The sequence below is a fragment of the Seriola aureovittata genome, chromosome 8 (genome assembly GCF_021018895.1).
Source record: "Seriola aureovittata isolate HTS-2021-v1 ecotype China chromosome 8, ASM2101889v1, whole genome shotgun sequence".
Lineage (NCBI taxonomy): Eukaryota > Metazoa > Chordata > Actinopteri > Carangiformes > Carangidae > Seriola > Seriola aureovittata.
In genome coordinates, this window is record NC_079371.1 from 13107849 (window position 1) to 13125881 (window position 18033).

At 43.4% G+C, this 18033-nt stretch overlaps 2 protein-coding genes across 2 annotated transcripts; one reads left to right on the top strand and one right to left on the bottom strand.

Annotated features, from left to right (window-relative positions):
* Positions 1 to 423: 423 nt before the first annotated feature.
* On the bottom strand, positions 424 to 2341 carry map1lc3cl (microtubule-associated protein 1 light chain 3 gamma, like). The gene is made up of 4 exons (XM_056382265.1): positions 2080 to 2341; positions 1893 to 1948; positions 1676 to 1782; positions 424 to 1469 (listed from the first exon to the last, which is right to left on the bottom strand). The coding sequence occupies exons 1-4, from the start codon at positions 2135 to 2137 to the stop codon at positions 1280 to 1282; spliced, it is 411 nt and encodes a 136-aa protein (XP_056238240.1). The 5' UTR covers positions 2138 to 2341; the 3' UTR covers positions 424 to 1279.
* A 2424-nt stretch (positions 2342 to 4765) lies between these two features.
* si:ch211-168f7.5 (uncharacterized) lies at positions 4766 to 18008 on the top strand. Its single transcript, XM_056382258.1, has 4 exons — positions 4766 to 5460; positions 12563 to 12782; positions 13850 to 14146; positions 14388 to 18008. Exons 1-4 carry the CDS (start codon positions 5194 to 5196, stop codon positions 16937 to 16939), a joined length of 3336 nt encoding a protein of 1111 aa, XP_056238233.1. The 5' UTR covers positions 4766 to 5193; the 3' UTR covers positions 16940 to 18008.
* The last annotated feature ends 25 nt before the right edge of the window (positions 18009 to 18033 follow it).

Consider the following 18033-nt stretch of genomic DNA (forward strand, 5'->3'; position numbering starts at 1 on the left):
ATAGTTGACTGGGTCGGGCTTATATAACACTGTCCTGTGGAGGGAGTGCCTCTTCTCAGAGGCAGGTGAGGAATGAGGCACCTGTATGTGTGAGTACAACACATATGAGAACACAAGTACACAGGGAATTGACTGGATTTCAATTGAACAGACTCACGACCTCAGCAGATCGTCCTCCAATAAAAAGCCCAGAAAGGTTATTAAATAAGGCCTGGTTTTGATGTTTTAACTCTACATGAAGCTGTTTGAAGTGTTTCTTAGTGGTTCTGGATTTCAAGCACTGAAAGGGGGAACAAGGAACAACAGAAGCTACTGTAAACACAGTTCACAATGTCTCATATTGTTGACATTTTAGCACAAAGTCTCCCATAAAAAAATTGAAGTAAACATCACACAAAGTCAATAAATTAAAAAGGACAAGAATTCATTCATTATCTTTTAATACTGACAGCTGGATACAGAACACATCAGAGCAGCAACAACAGCCTCAAAAGTCCCTGTAATGATCCACAAGAGTCCAGAGCACAATTTCACATTTTCAAGGGATGATGAGGATGATGAGGCAATCAGAGAAAAGAGAGGAGGAAGGGGAGATAAGTGCTAAGAGGGAGTCTGATTACCAGCAAGACTCCGCTTTTGTAGAGTGGAGGAGAGGGTGGTGGAGGTGGTGGTGGTTCCACTGGACTGATTTTACCCTGAACTGGCAGTGCAGTTATGTGAAAACTGGTTTGTCTGCACTGAAGCTCAAAGCTTCTGAGGTTACTGAAGGACAAATATGAGAATGTTTGTCATGTAAAAGGGGGAAAAAAAACATCACAATTTTAATATTTTCTCTGAGATTTTTGGAGTAACGGAGAATGATTGCAATGCTCAGTCCATTGCACATTCATGATTGTTTTTTGTTTTTTTTTTACATAAAAACACTCAAACAAGTTTCTGTTGACTTCTACTTGTTCTCCCAATATCTCTTAACAGAAATCATTAAATGAGCCAATCAAATAATCAATCAGTGTAAAACGTCTTCCTCAGGGGGAGTTTTGTCCACATATGTCTGGTTTTGGCTAGTTGAGGTTCCAATGCAATCACAAGACGGACATAGTGATTTGCTGTGTTTAAAAGTCTACAGGGGTTCATGAGGTAGTCTGAGATGCAGTTTTGGGTTAAAAAAAACTGGACGAAACAGTCTCGGCTTGTCTCAGTTAGTCCTTTTTTTTTCCAGTTTGGTTGTGTGGCGTCACCACCATTGGTCCGGGTTCAGTTCATTTTATCTGTTTCTGGCTCAGCAGGGTGGCTCGGCTGCTGGCTGAGGTGCTCCGAACATCTCCTGTGAGGCGTAGGTGATGTAGAGGAAGCCATCAGTGTCACTGTGGCGGGAATAAACCTCCCCCATGCTGGAGGACATGCAGGACATGCTCTTCTCTGCCACCAGGAGGAACAGGGCCTGGGTAGAGTCCAGGGCGATCTTATTCCTGAGAGGAAGAGAGAGGGACAGGTGGGTGAATGATGGAAAACAACAGAGATTTTTTAAGACAGAAAAGTGTGTGTAAGGGAAGCAGAGAACAATGGCAAATCTGACAGTTTGGGGGAGAAACTGCATTAGAAACATCAGACACAAGCTCAATGAGAAGTGAGTAATAACCAATAGAAAAGTCTGACCCAGTAACAGATCATTTACCTGAGCAGGCAGAGGAACTGACCCAAGGTGAGCTCGAAGGGAACCAGGAACTTTGTTTTGTCCAACAGGGGGAGAGTCTTTTCACGGATGTAACGTTCAACAATCACCTGGACACAAAAACACATGTGTGATCAGCTGACGGTGCAATGATACCCAGCAAAAAGGAAAAAGCATCAGACATTACATTTGTAAAATAACAGAATTTAAACAAACTCACAGGCAATTTGTTGGGAAATTTAGACCGAATACTGCACACTTCATCTTTTCTTGTTTCTAAAGGGAAATATTTATACACATTTTACACTTTTAAAACCAGCATCAATACACTGTAAGGCCACTTTGTCAATGCAAGTAGGTGCACCAGTCAAAGAGTAATCAAAGAATCAACTGAAGATGTGACTCACCGAGGCATTTCCTCTGCTTGAAGGGCATCATCTCCATGGATTTCTCAAAAGGAGCCATGTTGGTTTGTTTGTTGCTTCGGGCGGTTTGCAGAGACCAGCGGTGATGGAGGCGTGTGCGGCTGGTAGCACCGGCGTGGTGGTCTTTCCCGGGCTGACGGTGACGTCCCCTCGGGTGGAAGTAAGCAAACCCCACTGAGAAGCTGTGACCGGTGGTGTTTTATAGGAGGCAGAGCTGGGAGGAGTCGAAATGTGACACCAACAAACAAAGACACACTCCTTGGTGGGCAGCATGCAAGGATGCATCAGTGTGTGTATGTGTGTGTTAGTGTGTGTGTGTGTGTGTGTGTGTGTGTGTGTGTGTGTGTGTGTGTGTGTTTATGCTCTTGCCCCCCCTCATTGGTTCAGAGCAGATTCACACGTACTGGTTATCTCACAGAGCATTCTCACATCTGCTTGTGATATTGGTGCTGCTGTCACGTACACATTCACACAGAAGGGTACAAACATGAAGAGAAGAGTGTAATGAGGGCAGCCCACCATGTGAAGAGAATAAACAACACATGACATTAACGATTCAGACACACAGGGACTCCAGAGGAACCTTTAAACATGGCCGGTGCCGCCTTTATGATAAGATTTGATAGCACTGAATTCAACCTTTTGTTAATTTCCGACCTTTGACCTCACTATCTGATAACCACGCTGGCCTAATGGTCATGTCGTCACCATATCCACCATGTTTCTTACAGGTACTGTGTCTCCAGACCGTAGCAAATGGGATGTGAATATATTTCTGTTTTTCTTCTATGCAGTTTCTTCCTGCTATTATATTATTTACTGACTCCTTTTTCACACATTTATTGCATTTAAGAAAAGGTTTCGTGGCATTGAACCGTACAGAGCACCACCCAGTGAGAATTGGGACACTTGAATAGAACAGAGCCAGTGTTAATGTTATTGGAAACGTGTGCTTTTCCTACTATGGTCTTGTGAAAACAGCCTATAATCGCCATCTTCATCAGCAGATGGAGTTTGCTCACTTGTCATGTCAAATTTCCAGTTTTTTCTGAGTACATTAGGGACTTGCAGCCAGATAGGAACAGTGTAAACGCCATCTGCTTGAGGAGAACACTTTTATTTAGTTTTTGTTGTGACTGTTTTAGAGAGGCTGCTGATTCCGCTTTTCATTCCAGGGGCTGCAGTCTCTGCTCCTTCACGAGGTACTATACAGTCTGTTTGTATTTTGGGACCCTCCAGCCTGTAGAGGCACAGCAGGGGACAGAAGCTGTGTTGCAGGTGAAGATCACCCTCTGCTGGTTGAAAGTTGGCACCGATGTGCACTGTACCTGTCAAGGCTGAGAAACAGAACACAGAAGTATTCCAACATCAGTCATGTTTCATTTTCCTCTAGCTGCTTCTCCGTGAATGAGTCTTGCTGATAAAAATGTAATTATCTTGTTTTTCTCCAACAGAAGGATGTATACTCCTTTGGTTTTTAAAACTTTATATTCAAGAGGAACCATTTGAATCATTTTCCCACCATGTTTGAGCATAAGGCTTTCAGGATAAATGCAATGCCATTGAACTTATAACCACAAAAACAACAAAGGATCCAGGTAAGAATGCACTAGATTTACATTAGTGTAAAAAGAATCTGAGTCTTATTAAATTACTGAGCAAGGCTGGTGCTCAAGGGCAAAAATTTACTGTTGGCTATTGACCCTCAAATCCTGCAATGTGTGTGTACTGTCACTGTGACTATAAATGGTAGCCTCATTAATTGCCTCAAGAGTCCATGCCTACTTTAAGAAGGATATTATAGTCTACATCCATGTATTATATAATCTATATACTTAAAAATAATGTCATATCACATATAAAAATTTTGTATTACAAGTCTTGTATTCACAATATTATGAGATAAGCGAAGTCATCAAAAGTAGAAGCACTCAGTGAAAACTGCCAGTGTTATATTTTTATATAATTTGTTACATCGATGAAAGTATTTAACAGCTTTTTAATGTTGTAGCTCCTTGAGGTAGAGGGAATTCAATTCTGTTTGTTCTGTTTGGTAGTTGACTCAGCAGCTAATCATATGTTATAAATTGATGATACTATAATTGATATATAAATGTTTTAAGTAGGTGTTTTCACTTATGTTGCTTGATTGAACCTCTTCCAATTAGTTCGGTTTTTGAAATTAGTTTGATCGACATCTCACTCAGCCTTTAGTTGATTTTGCGTTACCTTTAAGGGGCGGGGTAATTTAATTAAAGCCAGCCAGAGAGATTGAAAACACCTGTGGGTGAGCGGAGCCTTTATTTTGCAAAGTAAACGTAACTGGTAAATGAATAGTGGAGAGTGGAGAGAGTAAGTTACAATAGTTTCCTCTGAAGTCTAAGCAGAAGTTTGAGGCAGCATTAAATGGAAATAGCCTACTCTAATAAAGTGCAAGGGGCTCTAAGCTTTGTACTCGGTTACATTCCTCCACTGACTATGGGAACGGGTTAAGAATGGGAGTATTTGTCCTCTGGCATGATGCTCACTGAAGTTGGACAGTCGTGGGATTTTTCCGTGCGTCCGTTCGAAAAACTTCCCTGACCAATCTCTGTGCAGGTCTGCTGCAGTGGCTCCTCCTCTCCGCTGCCTGCTCCCACATGTAACGTTATCACCCTCTGCCTGTCTGTTGCATTGTCTCATTGGGGACGCTGCGTACGGAGCCCAGCACCATGGTAACTCCACCGGACCGGGAAGCTTAGAAGTGACATAAAGGGAAAGGACAATGTCAGTAGGAAATCAAGCCTGGATTAATATGAGGCATGGCTCGCTGATGATCCTCCAGGCTACCAGTGGATTCATTCATTCTAGTCTTGTGCCAGTCAGCAGGGCTGCCTGAAACTGTAGGCTGCATGGCACGTTACAGATGGTGAGGAATATATTTGCCTTAATGTTGCGTTGATTCAAGTGGCTACTATGTTGCTATCGCTCGTCCGGACCTGTGTTGCTGTACCTGGAGCTGGCCCCTAAGCCACTCATTCCTCTCAACCAGTGCACGGTAACTGAGCGGCGGTCAGCGTTGCGCCCTCGTTCCGCCTTGCCGGCACCTCGACGAGGATGGCCGGCCGCCGCAGCTGCGTGAACTCACTCTGGTCGGGCACCGAGCGCGTCCGCATCGGCGAGCGCCTCAAAGCGACGCTGGCCGGGGTGCTGGAGCTGGAGCTGCTCAGGTGCAAACACCTGCAGATGGTGGACGCCGCTCTGGAGGACCAAGCCTCCGCTGCCGCCAAAGCCGAGGAGCCACGGGCGGAGGAGGGGAGCGGAACCCCGGAGAGCGCCGCCTCGGATGCCGAGCATGGCTCTGCGACATCCCGCAGGCAACAGGTCAGTCAGTACGTCTGTCAGCTCATAGCCCGGATCTCTACATGACGAGATTATTAAATATGGATGCGGGGATGATGGTGATCTGCCAACAAGCCAGTCCCTCTGCGGCTCAGTAGACAGATTTTATCTCTGCCTGGCGGCGCATGGCTATGCTGAGGGCTGAATACCCAATTGATTGAGATGGTGCCAGAGACCGTCCGAGCATGCAGCCCGATCATTATACACAGCAGCAGTGTGTCCGTCACATGGAGCAAATGTCATTGAGGTCAGGGCACCAGGACCAGCTCCTGTCTGGCTGGCCCTGTTCCCTGCCTCAAGGTTATAAAGGAGGATGTGGTGGGATACAGGCGCTAAAATCAAGTGTAGGTATTAATACACAAGCCAGCAACCAGACACTGCTGCATTGTTTGGCTGTTGCCGGTAAGCTCATCAGCTGTAAAGGTCACTTTGGCACCCTGTTTGCATTCAAATCACCCTGATCACAATATGAAGGTAGACTCCATCACTGTCTGACATCTTGTCCAGAGCCAAAAAAAGTGCATTTTCTTTATTTATTATCCTGAATGCTCCAGTGGGGTGTGTGTGTGTGAGACATATACTCAGAAAGGGTTAGGTTGTGTGATCTCGGGATCATTTCCACCCACACAGAAAAAGAAATAAACCCATTTCCCAACCTTTTTCTTGTAATGGATACGCAGGTCGTTTTGTGACGGGAATGTGGGTTGACATGTAATACAGGATGTGAACAGGTCCCATACTGAGGCCTGGTTACAGAGGCTGTAGTTGGTCTGGTCCATTATTCCTGAGCATGAACTAAATCTGAACCTGTGAGGTCATCAAGCTGGAAAATCTATTGAACACAGCAGCAGAAACCCAGCAGGATCTTACTGGGAAAAATGGGAGAAATTGAATTAAGACTAAAATGGGCACTGGCAAGAAAATACTGAACCATGAAAGTGATAGGGAATATTAGGGCTGAATTGATTGATTCTTCAAGTCGTTTCTAACAAAAACGCCAAATATTCTCTGGTTCCAACTTCTGAAATATGAAGATTTGCAGCTTTCTTTGTCTTGTGTGTTAGTACACTAAATATCTTTAGGTTCTTGATTGTTTGTTTTGTCTAACAAAACCACACATCCAAAGATGTCATCTTGGGCTTTTCAGAATAAAGTGATGGACACTTTATCTACCAATTTTCTGACATTTTATTATTCGTTGAAACCTGAGGGAATACCACAGCCTCTTTACATGTGGCACCAACTTAAAAGAAGATAACAGCACCTTTCCACAACACAACAATTTTTTACCTTTTTTCATCGGTGAAATTCATCTCTGAGACCAAGCCGTGTGTGTGTGTCGTTTTCTACAAAATCAGTCTATCATGGATTGTCTCAGGATCATTCACAGATTTGACAAACCAGTTAAATGACAGATCTGTGTTGTAGTGAGTGAATTTTTCACCAACTATTTTGCTAATTGCTTAATAATTTAAGAAATTCTTAAAGCAAAACTACCAGCTACCTAGCTACAACTTCTCAAAAGTGAGGATTTTCTGCTTTGCTTTGTCTTGTGTGACGGTAAACTGATATATATTTTGGTTTTGGAGTATAGGTTGAAGAAGACATCACCTTGAATGAAATGATCCTGTATATTTTCAGCAGTAAAGTCACTGTAAGACCAAAAACATCAAAAAAAGTACTAATACTAGTACTAATACTTAGCAGATTCACTGCATTGCATGTATTGTCGAGTGCAGTGACGTGCGTGTTAATTTCTACTGAATCAGTCTCTCATGGATTATCTCTGGATCAATCCCAGATTTGACAAACCAGTGACACGTGTTCAGGATCTCCTGGTGATGTCAGTTTTTCACCTCAGGTATTACAGTAAATGGGTCATTGTTGGCTGCATTAATAACATTTTATTGTCATCCACAGAAAGTAAGAGATACTTTATCACTTTGCACAGTGTGTTATTACACAGTCAATATGTGTGCTTGGTACCAATGAGTGGTATGAGTCAGCAGCCTCCAGCACATTAATACATGTTCTGTTTAAACCAGGCCACTGCTGAGATCACCTTTGCGGAACGGTAAACTTATTTGACAAAATAATATCAAATCATATCCCTTGTAGAGAGGAAAAGAACTTCAAATAATAAAATCTTATTATTATTATCAGTGCAGGGACAGAAATTTACAGTCCTATCTGAGCGAGGGCATCTGCATGGAAGTGCGGCTCATAATGTGCTGCCTTCCCCACCGCCCACCTACCAACATCTCCTCTGTAGTTCCCCCCGTGGTGCCGAGATATCCTGTGGAGAGGCCGAGCAGCATTGCTCATTCTCACCTCTGAAGGGAGCTGCCAGTGTAGCAGAGCAGGCTGGCGTCCTGCCCTCTGCCCAGTGTCAGCCTCCGCCAACACACACTCCAACATTTGCATAAATGGAGACAAATTGTTGTTCTTGTTATTTGGAAAAGTGACCCCATCTAGTTTAAACAGTGCAGCAGCTGAACAGAGCACAAGGAAGAGAAAGTAGAGGGATACCTGCTGCTTTGTTTACTACCATAAAGGTGGAAAGGTTTAGTGGAAAAGTAAAGGTTTCTTCCTTAAACGCATTGTATTTGTTTTACCTGAAATTCATTACTTGCTGCTTTAAAATCACAGCTTGTTCCGCTTTCAAAAATATAACTAGTTTGTAAGCTGAGGATTAGGTGACTCATAACATAATGCGCTCTACTTTAACACCAGCTTTTTTTCTTTTTTTTTTTTTGGAATTAAAACTCTTGAAATATGATTCACCTTTTCTCTCTTTAATAGCAGAGAGAGAGGGCAGAACTTATCACTGTGTAAATCCATATTTAGCAGGTTGGGATTATGGTTGTATGGTGTCATCTGTGAGGGGAAAATGCAATTTAAAATGACTCCTTTCATCTTTTGTGGCATGTGATGAGTCCAAAGCGTTTGTGAAGCATGCAGGTTTTTGAAAAAAGTAGCAACACCTATTGAAAAACGATGCTTCTTCAATACTGTTTGTGGAAAGGAAACGCATTTAATTTGCATAGATACGTTTTCATACCATAACTAATTCTGTTTTGTGCATGGAGTCTGTTTTTATAAATAGATCAAGCTTTGATTCTGAAATAAAGTATTCTGCATAAATTGAAAAAGTAGAAGAAAACTTTCAGCGTTCACAACTTTTAGCAACTCTTCTTGCCTTCAGAATGGGTGTCAAGGCCAAGTTACTGAAAATTGTCATTGTTGCCACTTAGTGTTCAAAAATAACATTCTCCTATGCGATGGAAACCCACAGGAGTGCGACAAGTAGAAGAGCTTCCAATAACGACAGTAGAGCTACAACAATTAGTTGATTAATAGATAGACATAAACTTGCCTGGTCTTAACAGAATAGTAAACTGAACATCTTTACGGTGTGTGTCTCTGCTCCATCTGCAGCGCTGTGTGCGCTCTTACTGAAGGCAGCCTGTCTTGAAATTAGGTTTAGTATTGGAAAGCATCATCTTACATGGAGAGCCATTATCCTGACTTGTGGAGTGAGACAGCTTTTGTCTCTGGTTCTAGCCTCAGGATCCTTCTGAACTCACCAAAAAAACAACAAAAAAAAGTCTGCAACATTGATGCAACTTGAAAGATCCACGTGAATGTTTCAGCAAAGCTGGAGCGCATCGCTTCACTCAGTGGTGAAGCTGAAGATGCACAACGTGGCCTGTCTTAAAATTTCCATAACACATTAATAATGGCTGGAACATTAAATATTGTGCTGTGTAGGACGAGGAAGTACTTCCTTCCTACACTGTTTGACCAAATTATTCAGCCTCAACATGCATGACAACCGCTGCCCTTTGTCTCGCTGTATTGATATTATGCCCCTAATAAGAGGAGGTGTGTTGCTTGGGTGGCAATGATCACTGTTGCAATCGACCCATGCATTTTCTACATGTTATTAAAGAGCTGCTGTGCTGCGCCCTCACATGAAGGGATATCATATTACAGAGCTCTGAGCAGACCCCCACCCACTTGTCTGTCATCCGCCGATGATTTGATCATGCACCGGTCTCTGTGTAACATTATATCCTGCAATGCATTATGCTGTTGAAGGATAATACAGAGAAGTGGGGGTTTGTGTAAGAAAAGAACAGCAAGGGATATTTCTTCAGATATTTACACATTCAAAGGACTTTTTACAGTGTTAATTTGTATCTTGAAATGATCATTATTAAAAAGGGGAAGGGGAAAAACCTAAGTTGAGGCCCGCACAAGTGCAGAATGATAAACATGAGCTTTTATGGCAGTTGGAAGAGAATGCAAAAAGTAGGATTTAGCAGCAGAACAGACGAGAGAACATACATGCGAGCGACAGTCACAACGAGACTGGATTTATGTGCGTTCAGGCTGAGGATGAGTTAAATATTTCGCCAGGCCTGTTGTGCTGTTGTGGTTCTGTGTGGGAGGAGAAGCGAGCGAGAGTTAGAGCGAGCAGCTGTAGCTATGGTGAGTAGGGGGCGGCTGGCTCGAAGGATATTACAGAAGCGGGGGGGGGTATTTGTCATGGGGAGTGTGGGGGAGGTGGGGGTCCTTCAAGATGCCCTTCTCTCTCACCCGGCAACCGCTCACCCCTCCCCACCCACCCTCCCTCCCTCCCTCCATGCCTTCACCGCCTTCACTCAATAAGTGACTCACACTCTTATTTCTCAGTCTCTGTCTCTTTTTTTGTCCCTCTCGCTCGTTTTGGTCACCCACTCAGCCACGTCTCACTTTAGATTCATCGAAAAAACAAAATGAAGAGAGAGAAAAAGAAAAAGAATCGGGGGACAGGAGTGAGTCAACTCCCTAATCTGTCAGAGCTGAGATAAGCCTAAGACAGGTCAAAGTCTGAAAGTCTTTCTCCCACTTCTTTTCCTTCCTCCCCTCTTTCCTCCTTAGTCCAGCCCCCCCCCTTCCCTTCTGTCGCTCCGGCTGCTCTTTGTTACGTCATCTGTCTTCCCCCATTATCTTCTGAATCCCCCTCTGCTCCTGTCTCCCCAGCAGTGACTCACTACCTGTATTGTTTCCTCAGTAACAAGAGGATTGATCGCTGCCACTCACAGTGTTTCTGTTGTCTGGGCTCGATCGCTCTAATGCAGGGGCTCTTGGCTGCTGTCCTGGAGGGGTGGGTTAAGGGATTTGGAGGATAATTGGAGGAGGGGGGTTTCTCCACCAAGCCTTTACTAATTTGGGAAATTGAGGCACTTTTCTTACCTGACGGGGCGATTGCTATTCTTGTTATTGTGTGTGGGGCCTCATTCCTGACTGTTCCGGTAAGCGCGGTGTGATGTCATGTTGCGTGTCTGGTAAATGATATCATGGACACACAACACTACATGTCCTGTCACACAGGTCTAAATGTGCCTCTGCAGTTCCAAGGAGTTATGTGTTTAAAGTTGTGGCCTCGTTGTCAGTGGTGGAGAGTTAGTGCGTACATTTACTCAAGTACAATGTGCTTCACTTGAGTATTTCCATTTAATGCTACTTTCTGCTTCTGCTCCACTACATTTCAGATGGAAATATCCCACTACTTTTTTTGACAGCTTTAGTTACAAGTTACTTTTCAGAGAGATTTTACATTAAAAAAAAAAAAGATTATGTCATCATCTTCAGAACAGGAAGTTAGCTATACTTTTGAGACTTTAAGTACATTGAATACTTCATAATACTTAAATACTTTTACTTAAGAAGTATTTTGAATAAAGGACTTTTACTTGTAATGGAGTATTTTTACGTTGTTGTATAGAGACCTTTTCTTAATTAAGAGTACTTTTAAGTATTTTGTGTTTTACCAAAGTTTTGCAAAAAAATTCTCAACACACTGTCCACCTACTTAGTCATACTAAACTTTCAGATACATCTCATGGCCTTCCTCAGTGGATGGAGATATTTAGTTTGTTACCATGCGACTAGAGTGTGCTATTTCAGTAATCTCATAACAGGTGCTTATACAAAGATGGTCTCCTAGTGAAATATTTTGTTGGATTTTATACATGATTTTGCACACATTGGCCTTTGTGATAGTGACTTCAAACATATTGCCCAACCCTACATCAACAGATATTCAGTAAATCACCTACCATACTAGCTGCCCTGGTGATGTGTCTGTACTTGCACCCCTTGAAAACAGGCTCACAACCACTTGGCAGGTATGGATGGAGACACAAAAAGATAACGCTCTGTTAGCACTTAATGATGATTCAATACTATTGTAATCATATTATAATGACATGATCATATTATGTTATTATTGTTAGTAGTATATGATTCAAACTAAATTGTGATAAAAAACTTAAAGAATTAACTGTTAAATTATTGTTTTACATGTGTGAATGGTTTTGTTGATGTAATGCACAGTGGTGGGACAAAGCTTCTTGCACTGGACGTAAATCTGATGAACAAAACAATCTCACCACAAAGTTAATTTAGAAGCCACTCTGGAGCTTTCAGTTGTATCACACAATCTGCCTGGACAGTTTGACTGTGTTGCTGTTTCTAAGGTCAAAACTGAGCTTTCACATTTTTATATATTATTTTGCATATTATATATATATATATATATATATATTATATATATATATATAAATTTTTTTTTTTTTTTTAAATCACCTTGTGAGAGGTGAAAATCATTGTTATAAGAGAAGCCACTTTCAGTATGTGATCATTCATACAGAAATATGCCCACTAAAGTGAACATCTTCAACACTGGTGAAATTTCACTTTAGCAAAGAAGCCCTGTAATGTGTGTCACAGCAAGTAATTCCTGTCACTGGGTGATAATACCCTGGGTGATAATACCCATAGTAAATTACACAATATCATCTAGGTAATTTTGCCACTTATATTTTAAATTTTATTTGATTGTAATACAATTATTTTCTGAACATATTTGATTCCTATCTTCTTTTTTTTGTAAGACAAATAATTATTTTTAAAAAGTCGTACTGTATATTGCACATATTGTCATAGTCACAGTATTTTGATATTTTGGTCAGAGATACTGTAGTATTTGATTTTGTCAGTGTTGCCCTCCTATAACTTATTACATTTCTTTCAGGCTCCCTCTCCTTCAGATGTAATGGTATTGCCATGTCAGATCAGCCCAGAGGACTGTTGCAGTAATTCAGGGGATGGGACGGTCCACTCCTCATCTGCAAGGGGAAGTAACTCCCGCTGGTCTACTCTGTCCTGGGACGCTCCCTCTGACCTGCTCTCTCCCCCAACACCAGACCCCAGTGGTATGGTCCACCTGGACAGTGACTCCAGACCTAGTTCAGGTAAAAATGTTTGTTCAGTGGTCAAAATGATGGACAGTGTGTGATAACAGCACTGACCTGTATGATGACCAACAGTTTGTCACCTTCTGTTAAAACTGGAGCTCACCTTGTGTAAGAGAAGTCTCATTAAACATTAACCATACTCTTTTTACTTTTGTTTACTTGCACTCTTTGTGACTTGGCACTGACTCTTTTTTGCTGTCAGCCTTTCTTGCCAAACTCTTATCCAGTCCCTTTGTAACTCTGGTCCTAGTGTTTCTACACCCAACTCAGACATTTCTCTCTCAGCTATGCACTCATACACGCCTTCTTTTTGTTTTACTATTCTTTACTTTCTCTTAGAGGCTACCTGAAAAATCGGCAAGTAAATCAATTTAAACCTAAAAACCTAAAAAAATGTTATAGGTTTATGTTTTATTATAGGTTTATAGGTTAACCTGTTGTTCTTATAAATCCTAATTTTGATATTTAAATATTTTTTTAGAGCTACCTACATGTTACTTGTTAGTCAAACAGTGGACCCAGTACTATGACGCCTTTCTCCTGGAATTTATGCTAATGAAGTTTGAGTTCCTGTTGGTGATGTCTTGTCTTTGTTTAGCTAGTTTTTACTGACCTCACAAACTACCCATTTCTCTTTATATATGTCCAAACTAAACACTGTTGGTACTGAAAACCTCAGGAAAGACCTACGAGATGAGTACATAGAAGAGAAAATGTAAAAGTTATAGGTTGAAGTAGCGAAATTATTGACATCCATGACATGATAGTTGAAACTATTTCTTAAAATCAAATTTAACATAAGCAGGGAGGCCCATGTGAGCAGACCACAAAAGAAAAACAAAAAATTACAGAGCGAAAAGTACAATCCCTAATTTAGAGATTGATTAATAACATAATAAAGGAAATTAATAATAAATCAAATGAAATATCGGCAGTATATTACAGAACAACCAGAGAGGTTAGGACTCTAGGCGGTATCACAATGACAATGTTTGACATATATGACAATGAGCACTATGGAAAAATTGATGGAATACTGAATTTATTTCCTCTCTCTTGTTAAGGTTTCTATTCAGTGAGCGGCAGCTCTCTGTCAGACTCTTGCTACTCTGTGTCCAGTGATGCTGCTCAGGGAGGACCAGCGCCACCGGCCAGACCTCAGAAGCTGTGGGAGCAGGTTACTCTGTCTACCGACAACACTGACACCCTGTGGTCAGAAGGTGCATTGCAGCAGCAGCAGCAGCAGCAGCAGCACCACCACCACCAGCAACACCAGCAGCACCACCACCACCAGCAGGACCAGCCTGTACTGCAAAATAGCCAGGATGATGCTGAACCAACAGAAGGGACCCCAGTTGCAGGTGAGCTGGTGCAGATGACGGAGCCATGTCTTGTGAATCCTTCCAAGTAAATACAAATTTACAGTAGACGGCTGAAGCTAGTTCAGAAAGGGCAACTGAACTGACAGTTCAAAGCAAATTTCGGGTGTAAACATCAGTGGAAGTGTTATGTCTGGGAAGAGTTGGATATGTAAATATTTAGGGAATGAAAATCTAAAATAAAAAAAAATGTTACGTCTAAAATTCCTCTCGTCTCTTACAGTACCAAGTGACCTTGAAGGAGCTGGTCTGAACTTTCTGTCTGACCTCTGCTCAGGACTCGGTGACTCCCTGATTGTTTCCCTCCTCCCACTTTTTGACCCAACCTCCTCTTTTTCAACCTCCTCCTTCCATCCAAAACCCCAGCTGGACTCTCGCTACTGTACTGACCTGGTGTCCCGTCGGACCAAAGAGGTTTACCCCTACCCCAGCCCGCTTCATGCCGTTGCCCTCCAGAGCCCCCTCTTCACCTCCCAGAACCAGGAGCAATCAGCATCTCAGAGTCCTGAAGGACCACAACATGATGAACAACTAGAGTCCAACACTGACCCAGCTCTGCCTCTCCAGCCTCAGCAGCCCCTCACCCTGGCCTCCTTCACCCAACTGGAGCAGTACATCTCTCGCCTGGCTCATCAGTACCACAGTCGGGTAACCTCTTCCACCTCTGATCTCACTTCAGGTGTCACCCCTGGTACAGTTGTGCACAGAAGCCTTTGCACCCCTGGTAAAACTCATGGTTCCACCCAGTCTCTTTCTGCCTTTGAGAGCCGCAGTACACCCTCCACTATGCCAGGGGGCAGCATCACTCCCTGTAAGTCACTACTGGGAAATTCAGCCAGAGTCAGCCTCAGCACTACTGGGAAAAAGGCCACTAGGAACTCAATCAACCTGGGTAACCTTCCTTCAGCAACTGGAGAGGACTTGAACATAAATCTGCATCTCAACCTTAACTTGAACCTGGCCCCAGGTTTAAATTCTAGCCGGGGACTCATGGACAATCCCAAAAATGGCAGTTGTGGAGCTTTGAGGAGTGACTTTACTACAGCTCCTACTGCCTCTGCTTCATCACTCTCCTCCGCTACACCCACCCCAGCGCTTAGAGCTCGCCCTCGCATTTCAACTTGTCCGACCAGCCTGAGCCACCGCAGTTCCCTGGAAGTCACTTCGGCGTCTGGACCAAGCACTGGTTTTGGGTCATCAGCTTTCTGTCGCTCATTAGACTGGAGCAGTGGTGCTCAACCTGAGGCTGGACCATCAGTGTTTGGTACAAATGCTGGATCAGCTCCTGGGTCTCAGCGTAGCAGCCTGATCCAAGAGTCCAGTTCCAGTCCCAAGTTAAGTGAAGACTCCCCCATGGTGGGAGAGATATCCCGCCTCTCTGGCTTGTCCAGGGCTGTTGTGGTCGGACTGATGGAACAAGGTGTGGAGCTGGATATTGACTGCTTCCAAACAGATTCTGCAGGTGAGGTGAGGGGTCACAGTAAAACTCACCTGACTACCCAAACAGATCAGTCACATGACTATACTAGACTAACCGACCTGAATCCCCAGAGACCAATACAGCTCTCCCTCAGTGTCACCCATTCTCCTCAGTCTCAGTCAAGTCTCACCCCTCCTCTCTCACACTCTAGCAGCCCCATACACCCTTACCAGTCTGTCCATATTCCCTCTCCCCACTACTCTTCCCACTGCCACTACCAGCAAATCCCTTCCCCATCCGACCTTCCCTCTTCCACAGCCTCCTCCCCTGCCTCCCGCCCCACTCCCAGGGGTCGCTCCCCGCCCCGGCCTCTCCAGCCATCCCCACTGGGTGCCACCCCTCTCTCAGTTTTCCGTCGGGATACACCCTTTCAGTGCTCCCTGCCCCGCACCAATACCAGGACCTCTCCTTTGGAGCAGGGCGGAATCCAACCAAGAGGAGGATCACTTCGACAGAGTGGGGGAGGAAGTGGAGGTAGTGGCGGGTGGAAGAGGGCAGAGGGGGAAGGGCTTTACAAAGGAAAGCATACCTCCCACAAGTTAATCAGGGCAGCCACAGTAAGCAGCTATGCCAAGAAAGAGGACTACAGCTCTGTTTGGGGTGAGGAGGAGCAAAAGGAGCGAACAGCGGCTCAGACACCAAGAAAGACCTCCAACAAACTCTGGAGGGGCTTTGAGGGACGCCTCTGGGGCAAAGAGTCAGAAAGTGAAAGGGAGGAGATGGACAGAGCTGAGTATGGCTACGGATGGAGGAGGAACAGCGTTGGAAGCTGGAGGAGGGAGCACCGCAGAGCGAAGGCTTCATCCAACAGTAATGACAAGAGGCCAAAAGTAGATAACTCCCCCATCTTCTCGAAGAAGAGGGGGAAAGAAGATGGGGAGAGACGCAGCTCCAGCCTCAGGCTTTCCAGAAGGGCTTTATTCAGGAGCGAGTCCCAGGGTTTGCTGGTGCCTCGTAACCACAGCGAGGGGCCCACAAAGCGGGCACACTGGGTCTCCTCATTAGACGTAGGGCAAGGAGGCATGGGCATCAGCAAAGACGAAGGGGTCAGACTGCTGAGAGCAAAGGAGGAGGACAAACGCCTGTCCTCCACTGCCAGCCTCTTTAACCTTTCTCGCTCTCAGAGCCTGGAGGGCAGCTGCCACTCCCTTTCCCCTCTCTCTTCTCCCTCTTTTTCTCCATCCCCTCCTCCACGGATGCCTCTCCAGCGCTCTCGATCACTGAGGGACTTGGGGAGGAGAGTGTTTGGCTCCATGAGGTCTCTGAGTCTCAAACGGAAGCCATCCAAGAAGTGACATTTGTACAATAAATGATCATCACGGTAGATGATTCTTCCATGTGTTACATTCAAAACACCAGTGATGGTTGGTATTATATTTCATGTGAAAAGAAGTGCCATTGTTTTTTAATTTTTAAACTTCAAAGATTTGTGATTGATTAGACAGATACACATGCTATAATACTGGCTATAAGTTATATGCCAGTCCTTTCATCCACCACCAACATGATGGAAGTTCCTCTCAGGCACATAAGTCTGTAAAACCTGCTATTAATTTTGTTCTTGGCTCACGACATTCATTCCAGTGACGTTTTTGTAAATTTTTATTGACATAGCCACTTTTTATAGCCTTCCAAAATACTACAAAATGTCTGACAAATTTCTCCAAACAGGTTCTACGGCCTAAACAGAGAGCTTTGAGGCCAAATGATTACACTGTATCTCCCAAAGTCTTTCCTCACTGACAATGTGTTATTGTAAATTGTACAAGCAAAAGCGCTGCTGGGTGCAGCATGGCCTACAGAGAAATGTCAGTGAAGAAAACATAGGTGATGTGGGGTGAAGAATTCCTTTTAGGTGCTGCAAAGAACTACACACCTTTTAAAAACGTGATGACTGTAGGTGTTTTTCAGTGTGAATATCGTTTAAAAGGATTTGACATCTTAACAGGAACAATATTCTGGGTTCCTTTTGTGGCTTAAAAGTAGCCTAATTTAAAAAAAATATTCAATATGAACTCACAATAGTGGCTATAACCAGCTTCATTACATATTGGTTAAATCCCCCTTTACCATGAGTATGAATGTGTATGTGTACACTCCCCCTCTGCATGCTGCTCTGTGACTTGTTCAGTGATTATAGCTATTGTGAGAATGTGATATTCCTCTTTGTTTATGGGCAATATTGCCTCTGAAGTACAATCATATTGGCCAGACAATGACCAAAACCAAGCAAATACTCTTTAACTTGATATTGTGCTCAGGATTTTCAAATAAATATTGAATGATTAAAATATTGATGAGTTATTTGAGACAAAATGTGGCTTCTCATGGCTTACGATTAATAAAAGAAGCTGATAACTAAGACTTGTACTGTGCCTGAAATATCTGC

Bases quoted from the DNA above. Each gene is read 5' to 3' on its own strand.
- map1lc3cl (XM_056382265.1), bottom strand. From the start codon at position 2,137: ATGGCTCCTTTTGAGAAATCCATGGAGATGATGCCCTTCAAGCAGAGG. The intron at 1,949-2,079 runs GTGAGTCACATC...ATTTCCCTTTAG, and splicing joins CAAGCAGAGGAAATGCCTCG to AAACAAGAAAAGATGAAGTG. The intron at 1,470-1,675 runs GTAAATGATCTG...TCTTCCTCTCAG, and splicing joins CAGTTCCTCTGCCTGCTCAG to GAATAAGATCGCCCTGGACT.
- si:ch211-168f7.5 (XM_056382258.1), top strand. From the start codon at position 5,194: ATGGCCGGCCGCCGCAGCTGCGTGAACTCACTCTGGTCGGGCACCGAG. The intron at 12,783-13,849 runs GTAAAAATGTTT...TCTCTTGTTAAG, and splicing joins TGACTCCAGACCTAGTTCAG to GTTTCTATTCAGTGAGCGGC. The intron at 14,147-14,387 runs GTGAGCTGGTGC...CGTCTCTTACAG, and splicing joins AGAAGGGACCCCAGTTGCAG to TACCAAGTGACCTTGAAGGA.